Genomic DNA, 23,902 nt, shown 5'->3' with positions numbered 1-23,902 from the left:
AAATAAAGAAAGAACATTTTTTTTTACCTGTGTCATCAAAGGCAGGGAAGGAGAAGGGATAGTCCGCCAGGGACTTGAGGAGATCAGGAACGTCGCTCCTGTCCCCAAAGAAGATCTGGTTAGCTGTTGACATGATGATCAGAAACGAGTCCAACCGAGAAGAGAACCTGTGAGTGAGTGTGCTCTCAGCTCCCGACTTCACTCACTTTCTAAAAACTTTGCAGCAGGTCACGTCACGGGGACGCTTGCATGTGTCCTAACAACTTGTATTATAATGAGCAGGTGAGGCCACGCCCCCTGGAGCCGGGGGAATCGATGACAGAAGAGCACTCGCCTGTCGGTCACACCGCAGAGCCAATGAGAAAGCAGGTGGGGGGGGCGGGCTCTAATGCATGATATCCACAACAACAACCCTGTTCAGCCGAGCACATTTCTCCCCACGCACGGCTACACGTGCGAGCCAAAAGGAGGCTCGAGACCAGGTCCACCCGCGCGCTCCGCACCATCTAGTGACGTGTTGGAGTAGTGCCTAAACAGGTGCAATGAAACTGTGTTTACTTACAGCGGTGGAAGGAGCAGTGGTAGCAATAGCACACTGTACATTAGAAGTCAAAGTCCTGCATTCAAAATATTAACTCATTAAGTAAAAGAAAGAAAGAACAAACATTGGCTCCTGTGAGTTAAATTATTATATATTTTATTAGATTATCACTGTTTTATGTTGAAGTTGGTAGTAGGATGAGCCCTTTGAACTACTCTATACTGTTGGGGTACTTTTAGTTCCATAATAATGAATCATGAACTCATGTTTTTTATGTATGTTAAATAGGAAGTAATACCTATCTGTCCCCAAGTACAGTACTTTAGTAATTTACATTCAACCAGTTTACCAAATGCTGCTCAGGTTTCTGAGATTGATGTCAAACCCAAATACCCCAAGCTTTTTATTAGTATTCTTCTATAATATCTCTTAACACTGGGAATTTATTATTGTCATTGTTGTTTAAGAGTTTTCTTTATTGTTTTTAACCTATTTTTATTGAGCTTTTTCTTTTTCCAAACACAGCATTTGGCACATTACACACTTCCATTCACAAATGTAGAAACACATTCTTACCATTAACATGAACAGCAAGTACATTACCTGATAAACGGCTGAGTTTTCATTTACCTGTGTATACTTTTTAGAAGTTCCCAGGTTTACTTCTCATTTAGTTAAACAATGAACAAAACTATTAGTCTTATAATAATACTTGGCCAATATGTCAACACCCTTCTCTGATGATGAAAATAATATGAGCCAGAATTAGACACATATGCTCCAAATAAAAATACACAAAGTCAATTCAAACCATCAAAAGCACGTGTCTTTGCTTAAGGACATATCAGAACTGAACATGTGCATTTTTATTTGTGTTAAAAGTTGAGACATTTAGAAATCGTTTGGTGAGGAGTACTTTAATGCACAGTTGAGTCTTTGGACATCAGACATAAAGAAGAAAAAAAAAAAGAGAAAACAACCCAAACTTTGTGTGAATGTCACATGGGTCAGCGGACACAAAAAGCTGCATTTATGGTTAAATATGAACCCATTATGAATATTTTGTGATGAAGAGGGTTTGTATCTGCTGTGTTTTTTGGGTGGCACCAACATGGGCTTTAGTTTCACAGGACTAAGTACTTTTTTAATGATGTTTTAGCTGAACAGGCAATACAAGTAGCTCTGAAGATGTCCCACATACCAAATTAGAGTAACTAAAAGAGTATATGGCATGTGTGAGAAATACACATGCTTCATATTTCAAGTGATCTACTGGTAAATTTCTACTCACTGATAGTTTAATCACATCACCTGCTGATTTTGGTTTTGAAATGCTAGTTTGGCAGTTCCAAAATGGCTCGCAAATAAAAAGAAAAAAAAAGAAAATCTACTCAGTCCTAAAGTAGAAAGTTGTATTTCCCAAAGTCAAACTCATCAGGCATGATGAGCATGTCCTCCCTGGCTTTGGCCAGCTTGTGTCGCAGGAAATCCCGTCTCTCAATCCACTCCTGCAGCTCCTCTGGGCTGTGTGCATAGTCACAGCTCACACCTTCAGGACAGCCGCCCTCCCACCTGTCGAACATTAACAACACAATATGTTTAATCAGTTTTTATATTTTCACATAACAACAAGTGCTCACTGTAAATATCTTTGTGTTGTTAATTCTCAATCAAATAATTTAGTTCTCCCTGGAGTAATAATGTTTTTCACATTTTGACATGAAATAGTAGGTTAAACATAGGTGTTACCGATGATACCAATTAAGGCTCTGTTCCATTTAGTGTAGTAGAGTCTTTCCAGTAAGCCACGCACAATAGCAGCACCCTGACTCTGTTTGACCTAAATGGAACTGAACCTTAATTAGACAAGTTGGCTGCTATGAAAAAAGTCTATACAGATGTGCTAAATACTGACGGCTACAAAGTTGCTGCTCGGTTGCACCTGTAACTACACCCAACAATGATGTCACAGTGCACTTACACACCCAGGAGTACCTCGCTGCTGCAAGGTGGTCAGCAGAAATTTGATTTTTAGGGGGTGTTAAGATACGCCATTTGTTTTTTTGTTTTGTGGCCATGTCTCCCCAAACTGGTCGTGTGATTCAAATGAACAACACTCCAATGCTGAACAGAGTTGTTTTTTTTTTTACACTGACTGAATCCAGAAACATGAAATCCAGGAAAGGGTCTCACTTGGAGCAGAGTTCAAAGCGTTCGCCAGGGAAACGGTAGCTCCACGTCAGAGCTTCGTCCTCTCCCTCACAGCTGAACACTCGGTCCTTGTGCTTCTCAGAGGAGATGTGCTGTTGCCACTGTCGCTCACCGTTACTGTGTTTACCACATAGGCGGCAGTGGTAGCCACTCTAAAAAACAAAAATAACAAATCATCAGCTTCTTCTTACAGATACACAGTCAGGTAACACAACATGTGTAAGTTTTACTTTGTGCCAGTGGAACTGTTTTTGGTCTTTGACTTTAATGAACTTACCATCGGTTCAGCAAAGTCAGTTGGCATGACGATGTCTTTCTCTTCTGGGACAGGTTGGGTGAGCACGGCTCCATCTGCTTGGCGGTTGTGGGTAGTTGATTTCAGCCAAATGTCATACATCTGCTGCATGTCCCGCACTATGGACACAAATACAGACATTTTATAGACCAAACGATTATTTGACCCTTTATTTTCTGGAACCAGTATTGCATTGATTTAAAGGGGAACTCTAGTGTGTTTAAAAGTGATGGGGAGTATTATTACATATCTCTAATTCTGTTGCATCAGTTTTTATCTTTTTTTTTTTAAACTGTCCATCATGAATCTGACAACATTATAGGAGTGCAATGCTAAATCAGTGCAGTACTCTTTTAAAAGTACTATTTTAACTACTCACAGTCATTATTCTTCATATACATCCACATCTCCTTCTCCTCTTGGCTATGAGCAAAGGTGCATTTCCCAGTGTAGTTACATTTCCTTTTCGACAAAATCTGGGTACATATCTGCCAGGATAAAATGTAACACTGTTAAACACAGATCACAACGTGCAGTACAAACTTTCAAGAGATACCATAATTAGCACCAATGTGCAAAATAATTTCATTTGGAAAGCCCAACCTGTGGAAGTGAACCACTGAAACTACTTGTTGTATTAAAGTGCATGAACGCAGGAGAAGCACACCTACATCATACTGCATGGGGAAGTTCTTGGCATGTGGCAGCGGTCGGACCTGAACCCATTTACTTTTCTCCGAGGACCTGACCAGCAGTAACCATCTGTCTTTAGTCCACCTGAAGATTGTGACACAAGAGGAAGACAGAAGTCTAAAATGAGACAGTGCCCAGACAGATAACTAGACTCTATATCTGCACAGTATTGGACTATATAAAAACTATTAACAGCTATCAAAAGGAATAATAATAATAACAAATAGTATAGTCTAATACAAAGAAGAAGGGGATGACTGTGTGGAGGTTTATGGTACTGGGAAATAGTGGCAGAGTGAGACCTCTTACTGTCTCTGTGCTAAAGACCAGATCATCAATCATCAATCACCATCAACTTCGGTGTATTTCTCTCTTTTTACCTCTTGGTCTCTAAACAACACCATGCATGAGTGTTGTTGATATTAGACATCTTGCCCTATTAAATACAATATCCCATTTTCCAGAGTTGTATAGGAACTATGCAAATATATTATTTTGTACTCACGCATGCCTGGCCTTGGCAGTGCAGTACTTGAGGGCTTTGTCTGGTTCACTGATCAGGCCGCCCCACCAGCACTGAGCGCAGACAAACTTCATCTTCATGTTCGGACTCTTCCCGGCTCCTCCTCCAGATCCTCCCCCTCTTGGTTTGCTCCCACCACCTCCAGAAGACAGCTGCTTAAAATGATATGACAACAAAGATAAGAGTGATAGCAATTTCACAACACTTCTTCTTCATCTTTCATCTGCCAAAATCAACTATACAGTAATCTCTATATCGAATAACCGAAGTTAGTCAATAATTAAACTAATTATGAAATTGCACATGTACATATAATTAATATTTATGATAAGTATGTCCTTAAATCAAAAGCTCTGTACATTACACAATGTGAAAACTTAAATTAAAGACATTAAAAAGTCCAGTGCTAAGGTGGTGTCACTGCTTCAACATGTGGATTCAATACATTTAGAAAAATAAGAACATTTGACCAACAAAAAGCTGTGACAGGTTGGTCTATATACCGAAGAAACATTGTGTTTTTTCAATAAATAAATAAATAAGAATCTTACTCTATTGCCTTTCTGCTTGCTTGAGTTCAGCTCCTGCTTCTCATAATAGTTTGTGGATACTTTCACAATCTCTTCGGGGCTAATACCTGTGAACACACACACACACACACACACACACACACACACACACACACACACACACACACACACACACGTTTATTCTGGTTTCTACTCAGAATACTCTGAATTTATTATCTTTTTGGATTTAATAACTCTGATCAACATAAAAATACCCTACTGCAGTATTAATAGCATTAATAGATTTCAGTGGTCGACCAATGGATTTTTCATTGCCGATATTTAGAGAGCAGGGCAACCGATGGCCAATATATAATGCCGATGTCAATAATAATAATATAATTCCAATATTATATGCACATACAATTTAAGAGACATCGTTATTCAGCCATTAACATGTTGTTTTAGATGGAATTTCTATGATGGAAAAATACATTGGTTCAAAATGTCAGAAGAGCTGTCATTCAACTTAATATATATGTAACCTAGCCACTGTCAGTAACAGCAGTCATTTAGGATGGGAGAAAAGTGTTAGCATTGACCACACTGACAAGGCTTTATCAGCCTTGTAAGCTGCCGTAAGAATCATGTTTCTGTCCACCAACATTCACTCTCCTTTTAGTTCTGCTTTGGTCTCCATCCTAAGGGAAATATCTTGCTCTTGAGCTACTAAATGCTCCAAAATGTCTATCAGCTAGTTGCTAATTGTCTCTCTGCTGTTTGGGGAGCAGTGAGAGGGAACCAAAACACCATCATCTGTAGCTTACACCTCTTCAGTGTTTTAATTTTTCTCCCCAAGTGAACAAATACAATTAAAATGCTCTTAGTTGTATTATTTCTACTGCATGTGTCTAACAGACTGCACCTGTGTCTCGCTGCACTCTCCAGGTTTTGAGCTCTAGGGGGGAGTGGGCGAAATGGCAGCTGTCCTCTCTCAGGCAGCCGTACCGGATGGCTTGGCGGCACAAATCCAAGTGGCACAGGACACCCAGCGGACGGACCTTACTGTAGTTTACACTGTGGGTCCTCACCACGAATGCTAAGCACCTGATGGGCACAGTGGCAGAAATCAAAGTATTTAAGAGAGAGACAGAAAGACAATGAGAGTTAAAGAGTTAGAGTGAAATGAGCAAGGGTAAGATCAGGTTTACATGTATGTTGTAAACGCGCTCACTTATTGGCTTCGAATGTGTGGCGAGCATCCAAGTTAGAGCAGATGGTATGGTTGTCTTTGGAGCGCTTACTGATGAGTCTAGGTTTACTGTCATAGCATTCCTACAGAGACAGAAAGACAAAAACAAAAAGAACAAACCAAAAAAAGACGAAAGGAAGAAAGACAGATGTGTTTGGAGATTAGAATGATTGTCTTAACAAATTAATACCAATGAATAACTATTATGACACAAAACAAATGCAGTGTAAATGTTCAAAAGACAGACAGGCATATGAGGATTAGTGTTAACATGCACGCCTCAAGGATAAAACAACACCGGCAACTCAATATACAGTACAATTGGGACTGGAGTTTGTGCTCAGTGACAGTTACATATAGAAGAAAAAACATATTGGTATCCAAATAAATAAATAAAATAATTAATAAATTATAAACAATTTGGGACATCTATAAACAAAAATAATTAAATCAATAATAATGTTATTTCTATACATCTAAATATACTTAAGTCTGTATTTCTACTCTGACTTTTTTTTTTGCCTCTGTATGTTAAGGAGGTCAGTCCTAACCTATCTACTGTAAAGCAATGCTTTACATTGAGGTTACTGTAATCTTTTTTAATGTGCAGCATTTCCAGTCACAGTTGGATTGTTGTAACTGTAGTGTATTTCTGTATTATTTTCAGTATTCAGTATTTCTATTAATTTATTCTATTTATCTATTTTAGAATATCTTTAGCCATCCATAATTTAAGAGAAACCTGAGTACATAAATAAATGATAGATAACACAATTTAAAGTATTATAGGATACAGCACTATAGTAATTTGACAAATCCATAATTAATAAATGTACATAATATTTAAAAAAAATTAAAACAGACATGACCCACAGATTTGAACCCATGTTTGTGAAATAATAATTATTATATACACTGTACAAGCCCACTAACCTGACAGAGGAAAATAAACACGCCCTTGTGTTCCTGTAGAAGACGTATGATGCTGTTTACAGGGTCCAGTTTGTCAGCTTCTGTTTCAAATAGCAGGTTTCTGTCCAGCTTCCCCTTCTTCTCTTCTGTCCAAACGTCAATCTCCAGCTGGTTGTAGGCAAACGTGCAGTTCTCGCCGTACTTACACAGGCCCAAATCTTTGGACTTCAGCACCTCTGATGTGAGAAAAAAAACAAAAAACTTGTGTCACATGTCACTTACCCGAGACTCCCAAGTCATATGAAGAATTTGTGATGATAGTAAATCAAAAGTGCCTTCCCTAACACAATTGTCACATGGTTAAAAGGAAGACAACGCTGATTCAAAAGAGTCTCTCACATCTGCTCTTTTGTTTTTATTTGCCTAGCTCTAAGTGACTGGATCTGCCATGTCAAATGTGCTTCATGTCTTTTAGTGAAAACTACACCTGTTTTTATCCTACATGGACTTTACCAGGTAAGCAGGCAAACTATTTCGGCATTTCATTAACCCTTTCCAGTTTTGTATTTATTCTTTATATATGTATAATACTGTATATATACGCAGCTATGTCTAATATATTGAAATGTTGTCCATCACTGTTGACTGTTGTTATCAAGTTCAGTCTTATTGTTTCGATCTGACAACCGATATTAGTGTTTTATACAAACGTCCTGTCATTATGTATATATTTTTTCAACCGCCCAGAGGCACACACCAAGCACGCTATGATGTCATGATACGTGCACTACGCAAATCAGTTTAACTACAATAAAGAGCAATGAACAATGAAAACCAACAGAGGAGATCCTGATATAAATCATTCATTTCATTTGGAGATCCTTACCCTTGCAGAGTACAAACGGCCCAGTGAAGGAAGTCCAGGATGGAAGCTTCCGCACTCTGGTCCACTCAGAAGGATGACCTGTCTTTCGTCTACATAGCAGAATGTCTCGCTTGCAGCTGTGGACCAGATCTGGCTTGTGTACAAAAGAATATATCCCTTGACCTGAAAACAAAACAGTTTAATATATTCAATAGAATAAAAAGGCGGGACTGGATGTTCTGTTTTTTAATGCGCACATTTGTGAAGATCAAGTGTGAACCCATCGTGATATCACCCATTGGTTTGTGAAGAATGGTTTTGAAGCCTCAAGTTCGGCATTATGGCTGTCACCATGACGGAGCCAGAGGCGGTGACGTACTGTAACACACATTCTCGTATTACAGATAAACAGTACATTTAAGTATGTTTCTGAACGAAGTTTAAGCTTGACTGTTTGATCTGAGCTTCGTGCACTGTGCTGGACAGATTTACTGAGAGTGACTTGCCAATCAGAAGGTAGCAACGCCCTAAAGGATATCCAGCTTTAATCATCTATTTTACTCTAAATGGGACCATAATTTACTAAATGAACATCATGCTTTATGGAAGAAGGCTTGAAACTAGCAATTGAGACCATAAACTGTTTACTAAACTAATAAATCAAGTGAGAAGTAGGCTCATTTCTCAATAAGACTCCATATTATTGAACTTTTGCCAATTGAGCTGCTACTGTCAATGGTGTGGTCAACAAAATGGGCATTTGCACCATGTAATACATGTTTTCTTATCTCCACTGAGGTATCCTGAACAGATTTTTGCATTTTTGCTTGGCGTCCTGTCCTTTCTGCAACTTTAAAAGAAGGGCTTCAGGACTCAGATAAAAGTTCTCAAATGCTCAAAACAGGGAATATTGAAGGTTATGATCCTGTCTGGACAGTAAGATAATCACCAGCAGCACGATCATTATGATTACTTGCTCCACTACAGTTAGGTTGAGACAGGGCTGGACTGTTAACCTACCTGTCCGAGGGAAACAGGCGGAGCAGGCCTGCAGGAACTCATGGGTGGAGGACAGGGGATTAGAGAACGCAACCTGTGCTTGGTTAGTCTTCTCCTTTGTTGCAACAGTAGGAAAAATATTTCAGTTAACAATAACAAAACAAAAAATAGAGCAGGTAACACAAGCCAGATAACCAGTCTTACTTTGTTGTTATTCTTTGGAGACCACGTTACTGGAGCTGCAGTACTGTGAGAGCATGTGTTACCTGAGGAGCAATGAAAGAAAATAAGTATGGTGTGTACACACATTGTAGTAAATGGGATAAAACATGTACAAACACTAGTATGGTCTTTTTTTTTTTTTAAAAAGAAAAGAAAATTGGTTGCTCGTTTTGCTGTATTTTGTGTATTCTCATTTGTACCTGTATCATACATTTATTTTGTAAGCATAAATTTAACTAGCTTTGTATATGAGCCATGACATGTAAGCAAAGTGTTTTCTGCCCTCCTCAACTTTGACAACATGTTTTGTGAAAATGTTTTTTTCTTGTAAATACTTTAAATACTACATATTTCCACTTCTTTGGGGCACTAACCCAAGAAATACAAGATATATTTCTAAAGTAATTAAAGTCTTTTACATGAAACAATGTGAGAACAAAAAAACAAAACAGACATTGCTTCATTTAGAGAGGCCACAAAGCAAAATAGGCTGAGAACCACTGCTGTGGGTCAAAGCCATCTTGCTCATTTCAGCATCTACTAACCGTTATATTGTTTTAAAAAGGACAAGCCTCCTGCTTTGCCAATAATATAATAAGTCACCAATGCATCATAATTACCAGTTAAGCTGAAATCAGGACGCAAGTCCAGGCCTGCTGCCCCAAAGGAGATTGGTGGCAAAGCAGCTGCATCTTTCACAGAGGGAAACCGGTCCAGTGCATCAAGGGAGTCAAGCTGGTTCACAGATGTCATACCAAGGGACTTCTCCCCTGTGTCCAGTTCTGTTTTGGACTCGTTCTCAGTAGCAGCGTCACTTGGATTCGTATCCAAGAAGTCATCCAAGGAATCAAGGCCATCCTGAGCATCCAAGGCAACAGAGGTCCGTGCTAAGTTTGGGGCACCACCTCCAATTCCAGAGGTCGAGAGGTCATCTAGGGCATCCAGTGTCACAGTCGTGGTGCTGTGCCCACCACCTGAAAAGGAGTCCAGGGAGTTGAGTTGGCTGACGGTCGAGCTGAAGAAGGCCGGGGGTAGCTGGGGTGTTGGGGCGGGCAGGACAGAAGGAACTGTGCGTGTGCAAGTGGATTTCTTGCTGGGGACTGAAAAGGCTGCCTGGATTTGGGTCTGGAAAACATGGAGAAAGAAACTTGAGAGAAGAAATGCGACAGAATGTAAATAACTACACTTACACACTGCACTTACATAGCGTCTTTCTAGTCTTCGAACCACTCAAGGCTCTTTACACTACATGACACAGTCACCTATTCCCACACATTCATACACTGATCGAGAGTATCTTGCTTAAGGACACTTTGACATGCAGCAACCTGCTTTACCTCCTGAGCCACAGCCACCAATGTTGGCTGACAATAGCTGGAAAAAGCTCTGCAGAGGTTTTTGGATTTTCTTAGCTTATTCTTTTGGTTTTTAATGGCCCACAAACTTATATCAGTACTGTTTCTATTGGGAAAGCTCTAATAAACACACTGTACACTACCTGAGCAGCACTAAAAGGCAGACAAACAATGTCACGCCATGTTTCCATACAAATGTATTGCACATTTTAACCGAAATTACAAGTAAATTGGCAAAAGAAAATGTGAATAAATGCTTGTTTCCATCCACTGTACTAATATTGTTAAGACAGCTTAGTGGCAAAAAGAAAAATCAATGAAAACAGCTTTAAAGGACATTTTACAACCTTGTTCTTCTTTTAAGAGTCTGGCCTCTTTTCCTTCTGGAAACTAATGCACTGTTTCATGATGTCTAGGTTTCATTTTCAAACTTCATGCTGTTATAATATCAGTGTATTATTACATGCTCTTCCAGATCTTCCATCTTAGTAATCTTCAACAAGCAAGAACACCTTAATTTCATTATATTTTACTGGTCTGCAAGGAGAAACGGAGCACAAACACAGACTTTACCTGAGTCAGCCCCTGCTCATTAGGGAAGCAGTCAAGCAGGATGTCTATGTCCTCGCCCATCAGCTCACAGTCCTCCAAAGTGTCTGCTATGTCGGGTACTGTGGAGGAGACAGGACTTGTGGAGGGTATGCAGGACTGTGGCATGCTCGGAAAGCTGACTGAAGGGAGGCAGGAGGGGATTTATATATACTTTTGATTGTTTTTTAAAGAATTTAATCATGAAAACACACACGCTGCCTGTATTGTTAATGCAGTACGATTCTGATCAATTCAAAGTCAAAAATACACACCTGGTGCAAGGCCACTCAGAGGATTCATACCATTTCCTAAATTTGCCTTGATGCCTTCAGTAGTCATTTTTCCATTTGTGGCATCTCTTGCGATAAGCGCTCCTTCCTGGAAAATACAAAGTAACAGACTGGATATGAGAGTAACAAACTCAGGACCAAATAAGGTCAAATGTGCATTTATATAGGTATTTACAGAATAACAAAAAATATTAATTTATTATCCAAATGTATTTCCCTATAAATATACAAATTTATGATGTATATGTTGATATCGCATTATAAAATTACTTACACTGTGATATAAGATTTTATCCATATATAGATAGACCGCCATGACAGATCTGAAGACGGAGAAAATCCTTAATAATACTTTTACTAACCTTTGCGCTGACATAAGGTTTACGATTTTTTAGTCCCAGATGGACGGCCAGCTCCTGCGCGAGCTCATTCACCTGCTTGTCCTATCAACAGTTAAACATAAAAAACAAACCAAATCAATACAATGTATCTTGGAACTGATCCACAAAAACAATTAAACTTGATTAATCATCTTGCATTTACTTTTCATGTAACCAACGCTTAAAAGGGACATTTTAAAAGAGGTCCAGTGTGTAGTATCTTGTGATATATAGTCGTGTAGATACAGAAAGTACAGTGGCTCGCGAAAAATGCAAACAGCCTTCTCTAGAGCGTGTTTGGTTAATCCATTCTGGGCTACTGTAGAAACATGATGCCCAGCGACGTCTGCAGATATAAAAGGCTCATTTCTGAGTAACAAAAACGTAATGATTCATATTTTTAGGTGATTATATACAAACAAAAATATAGATTTCTGCAAATTATATTGCATTTCTGCCAATAGATCCTCCCAAATGTTACACACTGGAACTGGAGCATTTCACCAATCCACTGTAGTTTCTCCTTCGTGCTTGGAAGAGTAGGGTGAAGAAACAGAGTTGCTGTCTGTAACTACACTGCTAGATGGTACTAAATCCTACACACTGGTTTACATTTACGCCCATTCTGACAGCATTTTCTTCCTTCTGTCCTGCCTTTACCAGACGAGTGATGAGCAGACAATCCGTGGTGCAGTTGTAGGCCTCCCTGTACTTTCCAAGCTCCTTCAAACAAAGTGCCTTCCTGTAGAGGGCCTTGCAGCTTTCCTTACACACTTTCAGAGCTTTGTCGCAGTCCTTCACGCCTTGATCATACTCGCCCTGCGGAAAAAATGAGAGATGAAAGTAAAGGAAAGAATTCAAATGAACTCAAGCTCAGCCCACAAATAACGTGTAACTAAATTACTTTAATTTTATGCACAAAGGTTTATATTAGTATAAAAATAAAATTCAATATGATTCAATATTACACAGTTATATTAACAGTTTGAATTATCTTCTTCATTTTCAAGTCCAGTTTAGATGAAGACTATATATACACAATGCTATATATCAAGGCACAGCCCCTTATAGTCTATTTATTTATGATTCTGATGTTTAAACTGACTTCTGTAATTTGATTCACAGATAACTATGCACTGTGTTTTTACGTGTAAAACTGTATTTCTTTTCCTTTTTGCCTTATTTTCCACCTACAAGACATCAGAGACTGCTGCTGACTGTTGCAAGCCAAAAATTCAGGTTTTCCCAATTCCAGCAGTTAACTGAATTTGATATTTGTTTTTAAGGAATATCAGCTAAACACATTATGGATAAAACCAGACATTTAATTTTTACATATTTACCTTCAACATAACTGTATTTCTTTACTAAAGTAGCCATTGCAGGAATGTTAAGTTATTCTTTTTTTTTTTAACCTTACATTTAATTAAGGTATTAATTAAATGGAATTACTGGTAATTGTTTTCTTTTTCTATTACAGCTTTTTTTTTTTAATTGCTATTTTCTTATATATTGTGTGTGTTTATTGTGTTACATTTTGGTGTATATGAAAAGTGTTCAACAAATAAAGTCTGATTGGGCTTGGTGTGATGGAACGATCACCAGCCTGATTTTACCGCTTACAACCATTTCTTTTTCTAAATTAATGTGTGCATTATTGTTTACTCATTCACATTCAGTGTATAAAATGCTCAAATGCCAAATTGCCATCATAAATTTGCTAAAATCCAAAACTATCTCTCACCGGAAAACAAGACAAAGAGTCTACAGCTAGCTTACACTAGTGGCTCTGTGTGGCTGTACTTAGGCACAGTAGTGCTTTGAGCTAAATGCTAATGTCAATTTGCTAATATGCTTACAATTACTATGCTAACACCCCCCACCCACACACAAAATAATAAATGACTCAATAACAGCACTTATAGATGTATTGTAATGTGTTATGGGGGAAAATGTAACTCAACTGTGGAAAGAATACGTATCTGTGATATGAATATGAACAGAATATGCCCTGGAAGAAAGATACAGAGTGGAGGAGTTTTGTGGGGTTGCTGGGTTAGTTCAGGTCAGGGGGACCAGGGAAGAATGTTTCCGGACAAGAAAAGACGATGGGTAAAGAATGGGTTTCAGACGTGATGTGCCTGTATACTTAAGTTACTGTAGTCACCAGACATTGTCTAGTCAGTAAGAGTCATCATCTGTACAAAAGGTGTATATACACATGAGTAATTTCCTTGTTCAAGTTCAGTTGAGTCTCAAGACAACTTGGTTTGCTCGTATCCTGTTTGATGCAAATGCACCTTAACATGGAACGCAGCTGCCAGTTCTACTCGTCGTTTGTGAGCTTTCGGTTCCTTTTGTGGGATTTGTGGTCTAAGATTAATGATTCATTTTGGTATATTGATATAAATAAAATAAACCTATAGTATATGCTGAGTGAAACTGGCTGCATTTTATTAGGTTTGTTGGCTGTGCCCTGCTGCAGCTTAATAAACACAATTCTTCTGCTTAAGACGAGGTCTGTTTCAGACTCATTTACGTTTCTATTACAGGACCAAAATGATGGACCAGTTGTTTTTATTAACCCACGCAGGTAGTGTGAAACCCTGTTCAGACTGACAAAGGAGTCATTATACAAGTGATCCCAAATGAAAAGCACAACTAAATGGTACTATAAAAAACATCTATGATGTATAAACAGCAGTAAAACAGGCAAATATTTTGAATTGAGAAAAACACAAAAAGTTCATTTTAGATATGAATTATCATAATATACATTACATATAATGTATATATTCAAACATATTCATGTTTGGGTCTCTCAAAGATAGCACAACCTGTAGTGGACTAACCACCTACTGGATATTAAAGATTAACCGTAGAGGGAGGTTGAAATATGACCAGTAATTATAATGGGTTGATCTACTTTTATCTGGCATCACAGCTGACTGACTCATACACACATCAGATTTGGGTGTGCAGAAGTGTTTGTCACAACCCTATTCACAAGTGTCTTTCTGAGAGCCTCACTGAAACAATCGGTTGCAAATATGCGGGGCAAGTCTCAGAAACACACAGGACCAAATGTGTCTCACCATACTGTGGTAGGCAGCAGCCCGGTTGACATACAGGCTCTCCAGCAAAGCCTCTGGGATCTGGAGAGCCTCTGCTGTAGCGTAGTGGGAGACATTCAAGCCTTCACTGAACTCTCTCACCGCCTGCTCCCACTCTCTGTCTCGGAACAAAGCATTGCCCTCCTCGAGTAGGTTGCACACTAACTGGGTCAGGAAGTCCTGGGAGGAGGAAAAAAAAACAAAACATATATGTAATGCTGGTGGTTTGTCTCAAAAGCTCTGGATCCCAGATCTAAGTTATTTATGTTGTTGATATCTGCCATGTGCAGCACAACTTTTTCCAGACACTACACAGTTGCCCAGTCCTTGAGTTTACAAGCAGCCAGGAATGAAGAGGAAAGATGACAGGAAGACAAGACAGAGAAGTGTAAAGGAGAAACACAATAACGTATGCTCAAGTGTGGATTATAATATGCATGTAACCAACAGTGCAAGAGACAGACATAACATTATGTTTGTAATAACAGCTGGTACCTGGTAGCCCTCAGGATCTGGATAAGCCAGGGAAGACCTAGAACACAAGACGTAAACTTGCTCAGAAAAGTACTGAGTTAGCTCAGTTATCAATATTATAAGTAGTTCAGGGCCAGGGTAGGTTTCACTTTGTACCAAGGGTGTGCTCAGATTTAAAAACAACCATCTCACTGTATAAAGTTCAGAGATTTGCTTATCTCCTCCTTGCGTTTCCGTCTGGCAGGATCCATCGCTCGGTCACTGGGAAGAAGACAAGAAGACCGCAAGTGGGTAAAGTAGCAAAAGACAGACTAATGCTATGCTGACGGTGAAATGTAGCTGTTGCACGCCCACTTCCTCTAGAAGCAGAAAGCAAGAAACAACCAACTCTTTGTCACAAAGCACACTCACTGAGCATGTGTTCGTGTCCATTCATTACATGCACAAACATCCAGCATGCAGACCCCCCCTCATGCCCTGACCCGACCCTTGCGTGTTCCCCTGGCTGTCATGGTGCGACTGGGCCAACTTCAGAAACACCTACCTGATGAAAGGAGTAAGTTCATTGAACCCAAGCAAAGTTTAAAAGCGTGTGGTGTCAAGCAAAAGGGGAGTACAGACTTGACAGCTCTCTGCATATGAAGGGTCGTGCTGGTGCTGATAAACAGCGAGCCGAAGAGGAAGAAACCCGACGAGGCTTCGTATCTGACTTCGCACTCCCCGGTTAACTTTCGATTCCCAGCAACCCAGTCCATCCCTGAACCAGTTGCCAAATGCAACTCTTCTTCTTTGCATTTTTCTTGGTGGACTGCAATACCAACTTTTAGTTTCCTACTGCCACCTACAGTACCGGAGTATGTACAACATTATCTACTTTACATTAGTCTGTAACATATGTGTTTGATAGTCAGTGTGGCACATATGATGAGTACTCTCCCATCTGTGTCTCTCTTCAGTCAATAGTATATGTTCAAACATGTGGGTTATACCTGTATTTGTTCACCAGTGTGTGTTATTGATGGTCTGTACATAAACTGCATAATTAAAAGTTATATTTCTGTTATAATGATGATGTGAGGATGTGCCATTGAGACACCTGGTGGAGCTCTTTGCTTTGAAATCTTAATCGAACTGCATTATAGATGTCCTTTATGGGATACCTTTTCTTTCTTTGACCTGTTGTTGTAAATAAACCATACTTTTTATACATGGCCCCTGACTTTAGGGACAATGTGTTTCTTTTTGTAACATAATTATGACTTTTTTAAAAGCATTTAATAATTACATAGCAACCACAGAAATATACCAGGGTGCAAAATGCACATTTTCATAAATTTTGATGTCAATTTTAACAGCAGCATTGATGTGTTTAAGATAAGATAAGATAAGATAATTCTATAAAGATATTCCTTTATTTGTCCCACAATGGGGAAATTCCAATGTTGCAGCAGCAAAGAGGATAGAGAAAAAACAGTTTAAAAAATGTTTAATCACAGTGTAGTCATATCATTCAGTTTACAGCTCAAAAAACACGTTTTAGGGTGGAGTACCTCTTTAAATGGGAATAAATATAAAAGAATAAAACCCCAAACCACTCAGATAATTAAATAATAGGCGGCACAAAAGTGAATTTTCAAAAAGCAGCTTTTATTTTCCCACAAATTAAAGGGACATTGTGTAGGAATTTCTCCCATCTAGCGGTGAAATTGTATTTTGCATTCAAACGAATAGTGCTCTCTAGTGCCTCGTGTTTTCAAATGCGTATTGCAACTACGGTAGCCGTTATGTACCAAGAAGCCTGCCTGTCGAGGAGAAAGCAGGCAACTTCAGCGTCCCTTTGAAAGTCTTTCTCCTTCATTAGCTCTTTCCACCTGGGAAAAGCTACCCCGATGTTTACCCTCGTTTTTTGAATTTGACGGTCACGATGCCTTTTTAATTCCCTTTTTCCTTTTTTGGTGACAAGGATTCCTTCTCTGTTATAGCTGGTTTCAGTCCTGTGACACTGGCTCTGAACGAAAACGTGTTGTGGATTAGCTAGACAGGTAGACTAGTGCTTTATGTCCCTCTCAGCGATTATAGTTTTTCCAAATGGCGGAACGACATGGAAGCCTCCACGGACTTGCCCGTCCAATGTATATACAGAAGAGAAACATAGGATAAGTCAGATCATTGGCAGAGGTAATTTTACACCAATGAGGACACATTTATGAAGGAAGACATTGATTTTAGCTAATAAAATACTTAAAACACTACACAATGTCCCTTTAAAGAATTTACAAAATACACAATAAAGGTCTGGTCCCATAAATGTGTCAACTAAACACAACTTAACATAAACTGAATATGACCTAACAAAGACAACCTGATCACAAACAATTAATTAATTTAATTAACTATTTGTCTCAAAAGACACAAACAAATCATGTGTTCATTTCCTGGTTCCGGCCCCGCCCACAACACACCTACCTCATATAAGGTGGTGGGGGGGGGGGGATGGGAACGTGGCCAGGTAGCCTAAAACACCGTGAGCGCCACACTGTGGGTGTGTTTGAGGCTCTTTATTAACAGCTGATATCTTACGAGCACCAGCACCAGCCGACCCAGTTTTTAGCTGTAAGTGATTATAGTAGCTTTACGGTAATAGCGTCTCAGAACTGGTTTCAAAATAAAAGCCCGTCAAAGTAGACCCCGTAGTGTGACCCAGTAAGTATCAAGACATTCTGATGTATAGTTTCAAAATAAAACCCCGTCAAAGTGTCAAATATGAGACAAATTACATATGAATTTGGATAGTATACTTATTTGTGAAGACATTCAGAGTGGATGCTGAGAAATGGAAGGAACGGCAACAGAATAAGAGGGGGACATATGTAACTCCAATCCGCAAGCCATTCACCTTCCAAAAATCAAAGGAGAAGGTATAGTAAATGTACCGCTGTAACTAAATTATGGCTTATTGCTAAACAAAGAATTACATTTCTGTGTATGTTAAAAATTCTCAAAAAGGTAGAAAGCAAGACTTCTAAAAGAAAAAATATTTATATAACCTGATACATAACATGTTTACAGATTGATAGAGAGGTAACTGTCGTCGCAGACAGTGACACTTTGGTGGAAGATGCATCACCACCACCACCGCTGCAGTCTCCAAGACAAAAACCAGCTCCGGTTCAACAAGTGAAGAGGTTTTCAGTTAAACTTTCTCAAAAAATGGAAGTATGTGTCTGGAAGGCCGATCTAACAGCATTTGTTGTTGATGCTGTTGTCAATGCTGCAAATGAGGACCTGCGACACAAAGGCGGGCTTGCACTGGCATTAAGCAAAGCTGGAGGGCCAAGGATACAAGAGTGACCTACACATTCGGAAGTTTGGAAAATTAAAAACGGGAGAGGCCATTGTTACAGGCGCTGGTGATCTCCCCTGTCCAAAAATAATTCATGCTGTCGGCCCACGACTCAATCTGAATCCATCCCCAAAGGCACTGTACAATGCAAAAAACAGTTTTTAAAAAAGCCATACACATATATACTATATATACTGAAACAAGTCTGAAAACACCATTTCAAGTCAGTCGCCATTCCAGACATTAGCTCTGGAATCTTCAACATGCCCCTACCATTGTGTGCTGACGTCATAGTGGCCACAGTCAACGACTTCCATGAGAAGAATACATTAAAAACACCAAACCTCATAGTTCACCTTGTGAACCATGATGAACCATCAGTCAAGGAGATGGAAAGAGCATGTACTCAGATACTTTCACCTCCCCCTTTGGAAGACAACCTGAAGATGTCAGAAGTGGAAGAAAAGCGGGTAGGATTCATCTTCATGACTGATAGCAGTATTCTTAAACTGTATTTGAATATTCAACAGAAATTACTTCAGTCATTGCCCTATGAGCATATCATCCTTGCATGTATTTAGAATATATATTTAGTGATGAGTTCATTACCTGAGGATGTACCATATTACAGGTATTTTGTATTGCTGCTTTTTCGACTGGTGTTACGTTGACATAGCTCATTTTACATAAGTTAATGGAATTTAACTTACAGTATTTGAGATTGATTATATAGAGTTTTGTTTAATTTATCATTAATATGTGGGATATTATTGGGACTATATAAGTATTAAAAATGTGTAAATTTGTTTTTATGCTAAAGTCACTGTGGAAGAGGAAGAGCACAGAAACTGCAGTGATCCCGGCCCTCACACAGCCAGGTCACAGTTTTGTGATCCATCACAGCGAACTGTGCTCGCTGAGATCTCACCGATGGCTGACAGGCAAGGTATTTGGTTGTTCCAACATTACCCACAATACAATAAAATATCAAAAATAAACTTGTTATGTAGACTTTATTGAGAAAAGAATTCCAAGTTCTGACAAAAAAAGAATAACTTTCCATACCAATAGGATTGTATTTTTACATTGTTTATTTAAACCTGTGATTATTGTGTAATCCGCTCTATTTATTTTGTCTTCTTCTGTCTTTATCTATGTTTTTTAATTTAGGTTATGGAGGGCCTCTTCCATCTCTTTGCCAACCAGTGTAAACATGGACAGAGTATTTACATTCTGAACCATTACACAGCAGGTGTAATACTCTTTGGCAAACGAGTTAAAGTATTTACAGAAAAAAATGTGTATATGTTGAAAAAGCTAACGCTAAACTGGATACTTGAAAATGTATCTTTATTATATTTATTTTTTTACATATTTATTATTTTCACTTTTTCATATTCTCTAAATTTAAATACGTAGTTACTCCAATATGGTTACAGCTGTTTTTATTCTATTTAATTTCAAAATGTAAAGCTTATATTATTATAAAGTTTGTTGTGAATGTACAAAACAATAAAAAATACATTTGTAAAATAAATACATGTTGGGTATTTAACAGACACATGTATGTATAAGAGTATGAAAAAATAAAAATGTACAAAGTTAATTGAATAAAAAAGTATTACAGTATCCATCGAAGTAGAACAATCAAGTAGTAAACCGAAGTTAATGGATGAGGACCCTATACCGCTGCCTAGAGGTTCAATGATGGAACTCCTGGTGGGGTGAAATGGTTTCTGCAAAGATGGGGCTGGACTGTAGAGTAATGGAGCTCAGGCGACCCCGAACTTTGTCTTAGTCATCAAAATTAGGATTCCTATACTTGCAAGACCGTACTATTCTCCTCCACTGTGATCATACAAAGAGAAAAGAATAACTTTCAATGTAAAGAAAAATATTGATGGTTAGAATATTTAAACCAGGAGACATGTGAACAGCAATGACGCCCACTTGCTAGAGGAATAGGGCCAAAAGGAAAAATGTGAAATCAAAACAGGAATAACTACTTCTAATGATTTTAACCCAGTGATAGAATTTTGAAATTGCTTTTAAAGGCATGCAAAAGATAAGTATTTATAATTTGATGTCACAACTAGAACTCTTAATAATACATAGAACATGTTGTATATCAGAAATCTTTACATGGATAGGGTTTAAAAAATATACATCTATCAGAATGTCTTGAAACTTACTGGGTCACACTATGGGGTCGTATACTATAACCCTGAAGTGGAATTATTCTTTGATAACAGGGCGTTTCCTTTTAAATTGAATCCCAAATCATATGTAATTAGTCTCATATTTGACACTTTGACGGGCTTTTATTTTGAAACCAGTTCTGAGACGCTATTACCGTAAAGCTACTATAATCACGTACAGCAAAAAACTGGGTCGTTCACGATGTGTAGGCTGGCTTGACCGCAGTCGCAAACGACAGCAGCAACATGACAGAAACCCCCAGGGTCACCTACAGCAGAGAGATACTTCTAAGCATCAGGGAGAAGAGCACAGCGGAGACTTCCTCACTCTGTATCCTGGCTCAAAATTACCCGAAAAAGAAACACAGGGGCCAGGGCCGGCCCAAGCCTCCATGGGGCCCTAAGCAAAATTTGATTTTGGGGCCCTCTATTACTGCCATGTGTCTTTTTGGGAATGTGAATGTGTCCTTTATAGGCAGTGGCCCTCTTAATACCTGTTCAGTCCTTTCTGAGTCTGACAGGAAAGACTCAGCTGGGTCAACTGGCGGAGCTGCTGAACCCTGCTCCAAACTGGATGCTGAAGAAGACACATCAATCTTGATGACCAAAGATGAAGGACCTATAGGGAAATTAAAATAATATTTTTGGACAAAATTATTCATCTCAGAATATTTTGCAGTACACTGAGCAATTATAAAAGCTGTTTTGTTGTTAACTTACCAGGTACAGCTGAGGTTGCAGAGAGGACAGTGGGCACAGTGGATGGAGCAGAGGATAGAGATGGACCTGAGATGAAAAACATGTCCCTTGTCATATGATTAGATCTTATATTAGTATATCTTAATGAGATAATTTGACTAGAAATTAAATAGATATGGTGACAGTGTTTGATCACCTGATTCATCAGCCTTGGCTGCTACTTAGGAGGTGGATTGCCCCTGGGCTGAGTCAGTGCCTCCTCCTAAATACTTTAACAGTGCTCCTGGGGAAGTTTCATATAACGTATGAGCACAATAGGGAGTTGATGTAAAAGGAATATGTTTATTTACTCACATAAATTACTGTGCTCTGCAGCAAACAATTGCAAACAACATACCTCAAACTATAAGTTAACTAAATTAATTCATTAATGTAAAACCATATTGCTAGCAAACGTCACCGCGTTTGTAATTACCGTTAGTTATTAAACATTTACTATCAAACATTGTTATCAAAAACTTTGTTTTGAAGCCAAAAAGCCATCCAGTTTTTTCTCCTCTTCCTCTCTCTTCCTCTTCCTGCCCTGAAGGTAACAGGTAAGTCCTTTATTGTGACATCATTCAGCTGCTCCTAGCTCCTGCACACGTTACTAACGAGAGTCAGTAGGAAACTACACTCTGTTAACATCACAGTGTTGTTGGGTTTCTGGGGGGGGTTGTACAAGAATGTACATTTGATAATATATGAATCATCATCACTCACACATGGAAAAAAAATAATTACTTTTTTCTTTTTTAAGTTAATTGCTCTTGGGGGCCCCTCTAGTGGTCACGGGGCCCGAAGCAGCCGAGTCGGGGTTAAGGTCCAGCTGAGGAAGAGGCGTCCTCACCAACTCCCACTCGTGTTACTGGCCAACATACAGTCTCTGGAAAACAACCTGTGCGAGCTACAGACGCGGATCTCTGCCGGGTCGGACATCGAGACCTGCAGCGTGATCTTCCTCACAGAAACCTGGCTGACTGCTGAGGAACCAGACCACGACGTCGGGTAACCGGGCACTTTAACCGGGCCAATCTTACGTACATATTACCCAAACTGCACCAACACATCCAGTTCAACACACGAGCAGAAGACATGGTGGATCACTTCCCGCCCGCCGTTCGGCCAATCAGAGCCCTCCTCCGTCCTCCTCCTCCCAACCTATAGGCCGAGGCGGAAGAGCGTACAGTGCGGGTCTGACCAATCGGAGGCCGCCCTGCAGGAGTGTTTTGATCACGTGGGCTGGGAGGCGTTCAGGACCGTAGAAAATATCAGCGACTTCACGGACGCCGTCGCCAACTTCATTAAGGATGTGCGCGATGATGATGATACAACAGCAATGAAGATGCCCAACCAGCAGCCGTGGTTTAACTGTGTGTCCAATGTCCGTGCTACTCTCCACGTACCGACCGCAGCCTTAAGCAGCAGCCTTCACACAATTGTACTTGTTTGGCAATAATAAACATCTTGAGTCTCTCTGAAACTTGACTTTTGGGATTGTAAAAAAACAGCCTTTGGTTCAGTGAACCTGAGCAAAGCCTTAATCCATCACAACTGCACACATTTCTATGAAATAAAACCAAGGTACAACAGACAGCTTGAACAGAAGTTCAGAGAATTTCATGTCAGGGTGTCATTTCAGAAATAAGAACCAGGATTCTTTGTAGTTTTCATGTTCACTGTTGTTATCATCTTCTGCTACCCAACTAACTGACATGCTAAATGTAAAATCTAACCGTACCAGTTTAGGCAAATGACTGGTTGCTGGCTGTATTGTATAATGTATAAAACACAAACAAAAGGTTCCAGTGAGGTGCTGATTACAGGAAGTAGACGTAGTGTTAAAAACTGCTGCCTGTAAGTGACATTGAAATATATATTTATTAATAATATTATCTGTTTGGGTAGCTTAACCAGTTGTTTACATACATGATGTTTTTATTGTCACAATTTGCATACATTGCACACAACAATATTCCAATATGTGAGATGAAAAGGTGTTTGTAAGAGCCTTGATTGTTATAAAAAGGAAAGGGAGCCCTAGTCTAATGGGATGTAGCCTGACTGTAGACTAACCTGTCTTTACCTGGGACACCATAGTCATTTGAGTATTTCTTATTCATTACTTAACTTACTTTTCCTTACTTTTCCACTCATGAAAATTGGACAGCTGTGTCATTAGAAGTGGGTATATACCGAGTGCTGACTGAAAAATAAGTGGGTATACTCTGTATATCTGCGTATACCCTGCACTACACCGCTGGACATTAAAATAATAAAACAAAAAGCAAATAAGTTACTACATAGTACATTTTCTTATTTGTCCCACTGCGAGACAAAGCTACAGAGGGTATTTCCGACAGACTACATGTGGAAGCGTTGAGAAGAAGCACGTGAA

General features: G+C 39.1%; 1 protein-coding gene and 1 long non-coding RNA gene across 5 annotated transcripts; both read right to left on the bottom strand.

Moving 5' to 3' along the window:
* Window positions 1–1,345: 1,345 nt before the first annotated feature.
* On the bottom strand, window positions 1,346–15,996 carry zc3h7ba (zinc finger CCCH-type containing 7Ba). 4 transcript variants are annotated; one of them, XM_051387492.1, is made up of 22 exons: window positions 15,637–15,996; window positions 15,418–15,486; window positions 15,247–15,283; window positions 14,734–14,931; window positions 12,299–12,457; window positions 11,621–11,701; window positions 11,241–11,346; window positions 10,951–11,048; window positions 9,643–10,147; window positions 9,005–9,066; window positions 8,822–8,915; window positions 7,823–7,984; window positions 6,958–7,172; window positions 6,007–6,107; window positions 5,698–5,879; window positions 4,815–4,900; window positions 4,246–4,418; window positions 3,719–3,824; window positions 3,427–3,535; window positions 3,030–3,166; window positions 2,735–2,904; window positions 1,346–2,113 (listed from the first exon to the last, which is right to left on the bottom strand). In XM_051387492.1, the coding sequence occupies exons 1-22, from the start codon at window positions 15,681–15,683 to the stop codon at window positions 1,939–1,941; spliced, it is 3,072 nt and encodes a 1,023-aa protein (XP_051243452.1). In that variant the 5' UTR covers window positions 15,684–15,996; the 3' UTR covers window positions 1,346–1,938. The 4 variants fall into 4 exon arrangements, with proteins under 4 accessions (XP_051243452.1, XP_051243448.1, XP_051243450.1 ...); XM_051387488.1 differs by having other exon boundaries at window positions 10,951–11,108; window positions 15,637–15,995; XM_051387490.1 differs by having other exon boundaries at window positions 4,246–4,415; window positions 10,951–11,108; window positions 15,637–15,995.
* An 855-nt stretch (window positions 15,997–16,851) lies between these two features.
* On the bottom strand, window positions 16,852–22,590 carry LOC127356879 (uncharacterized). Its single transcript, XR_007882074.1, has 4 exons — window positions 22,249–22,590; window positions 21,662–21,748; window positions 21,487–21,552; window positions 16,852–21,385 (listed from the first exon to the last, which is right to left on the bottom strand). It is a non-coding gene; the product is annotated as an uncharacterized LOC127356879 (long non-coding RNA).
* Window positions 22,591–23,902: the final 1,312 nt, after the last annotated feature.

The sequence above is a fragment of the Dicentrarchus labrax genome, unplaced genomic scaffold (assembly GCF_905237075.1).
Source record: "Dicentrarchus labrax unplaced genomic scaffold, dlabrax2021, whole genome shotgun sequence".
In the NCBI taxonomy this organism is placed as follows: Eukaryota; Metazoa; Chordata; class Actinopteri; family Moronidae; genus Dicentrarchus; species Dicentrarchus labrax.
This window is presented reverse-complemented; position numbering and strand designations above follow the sequence as displayed.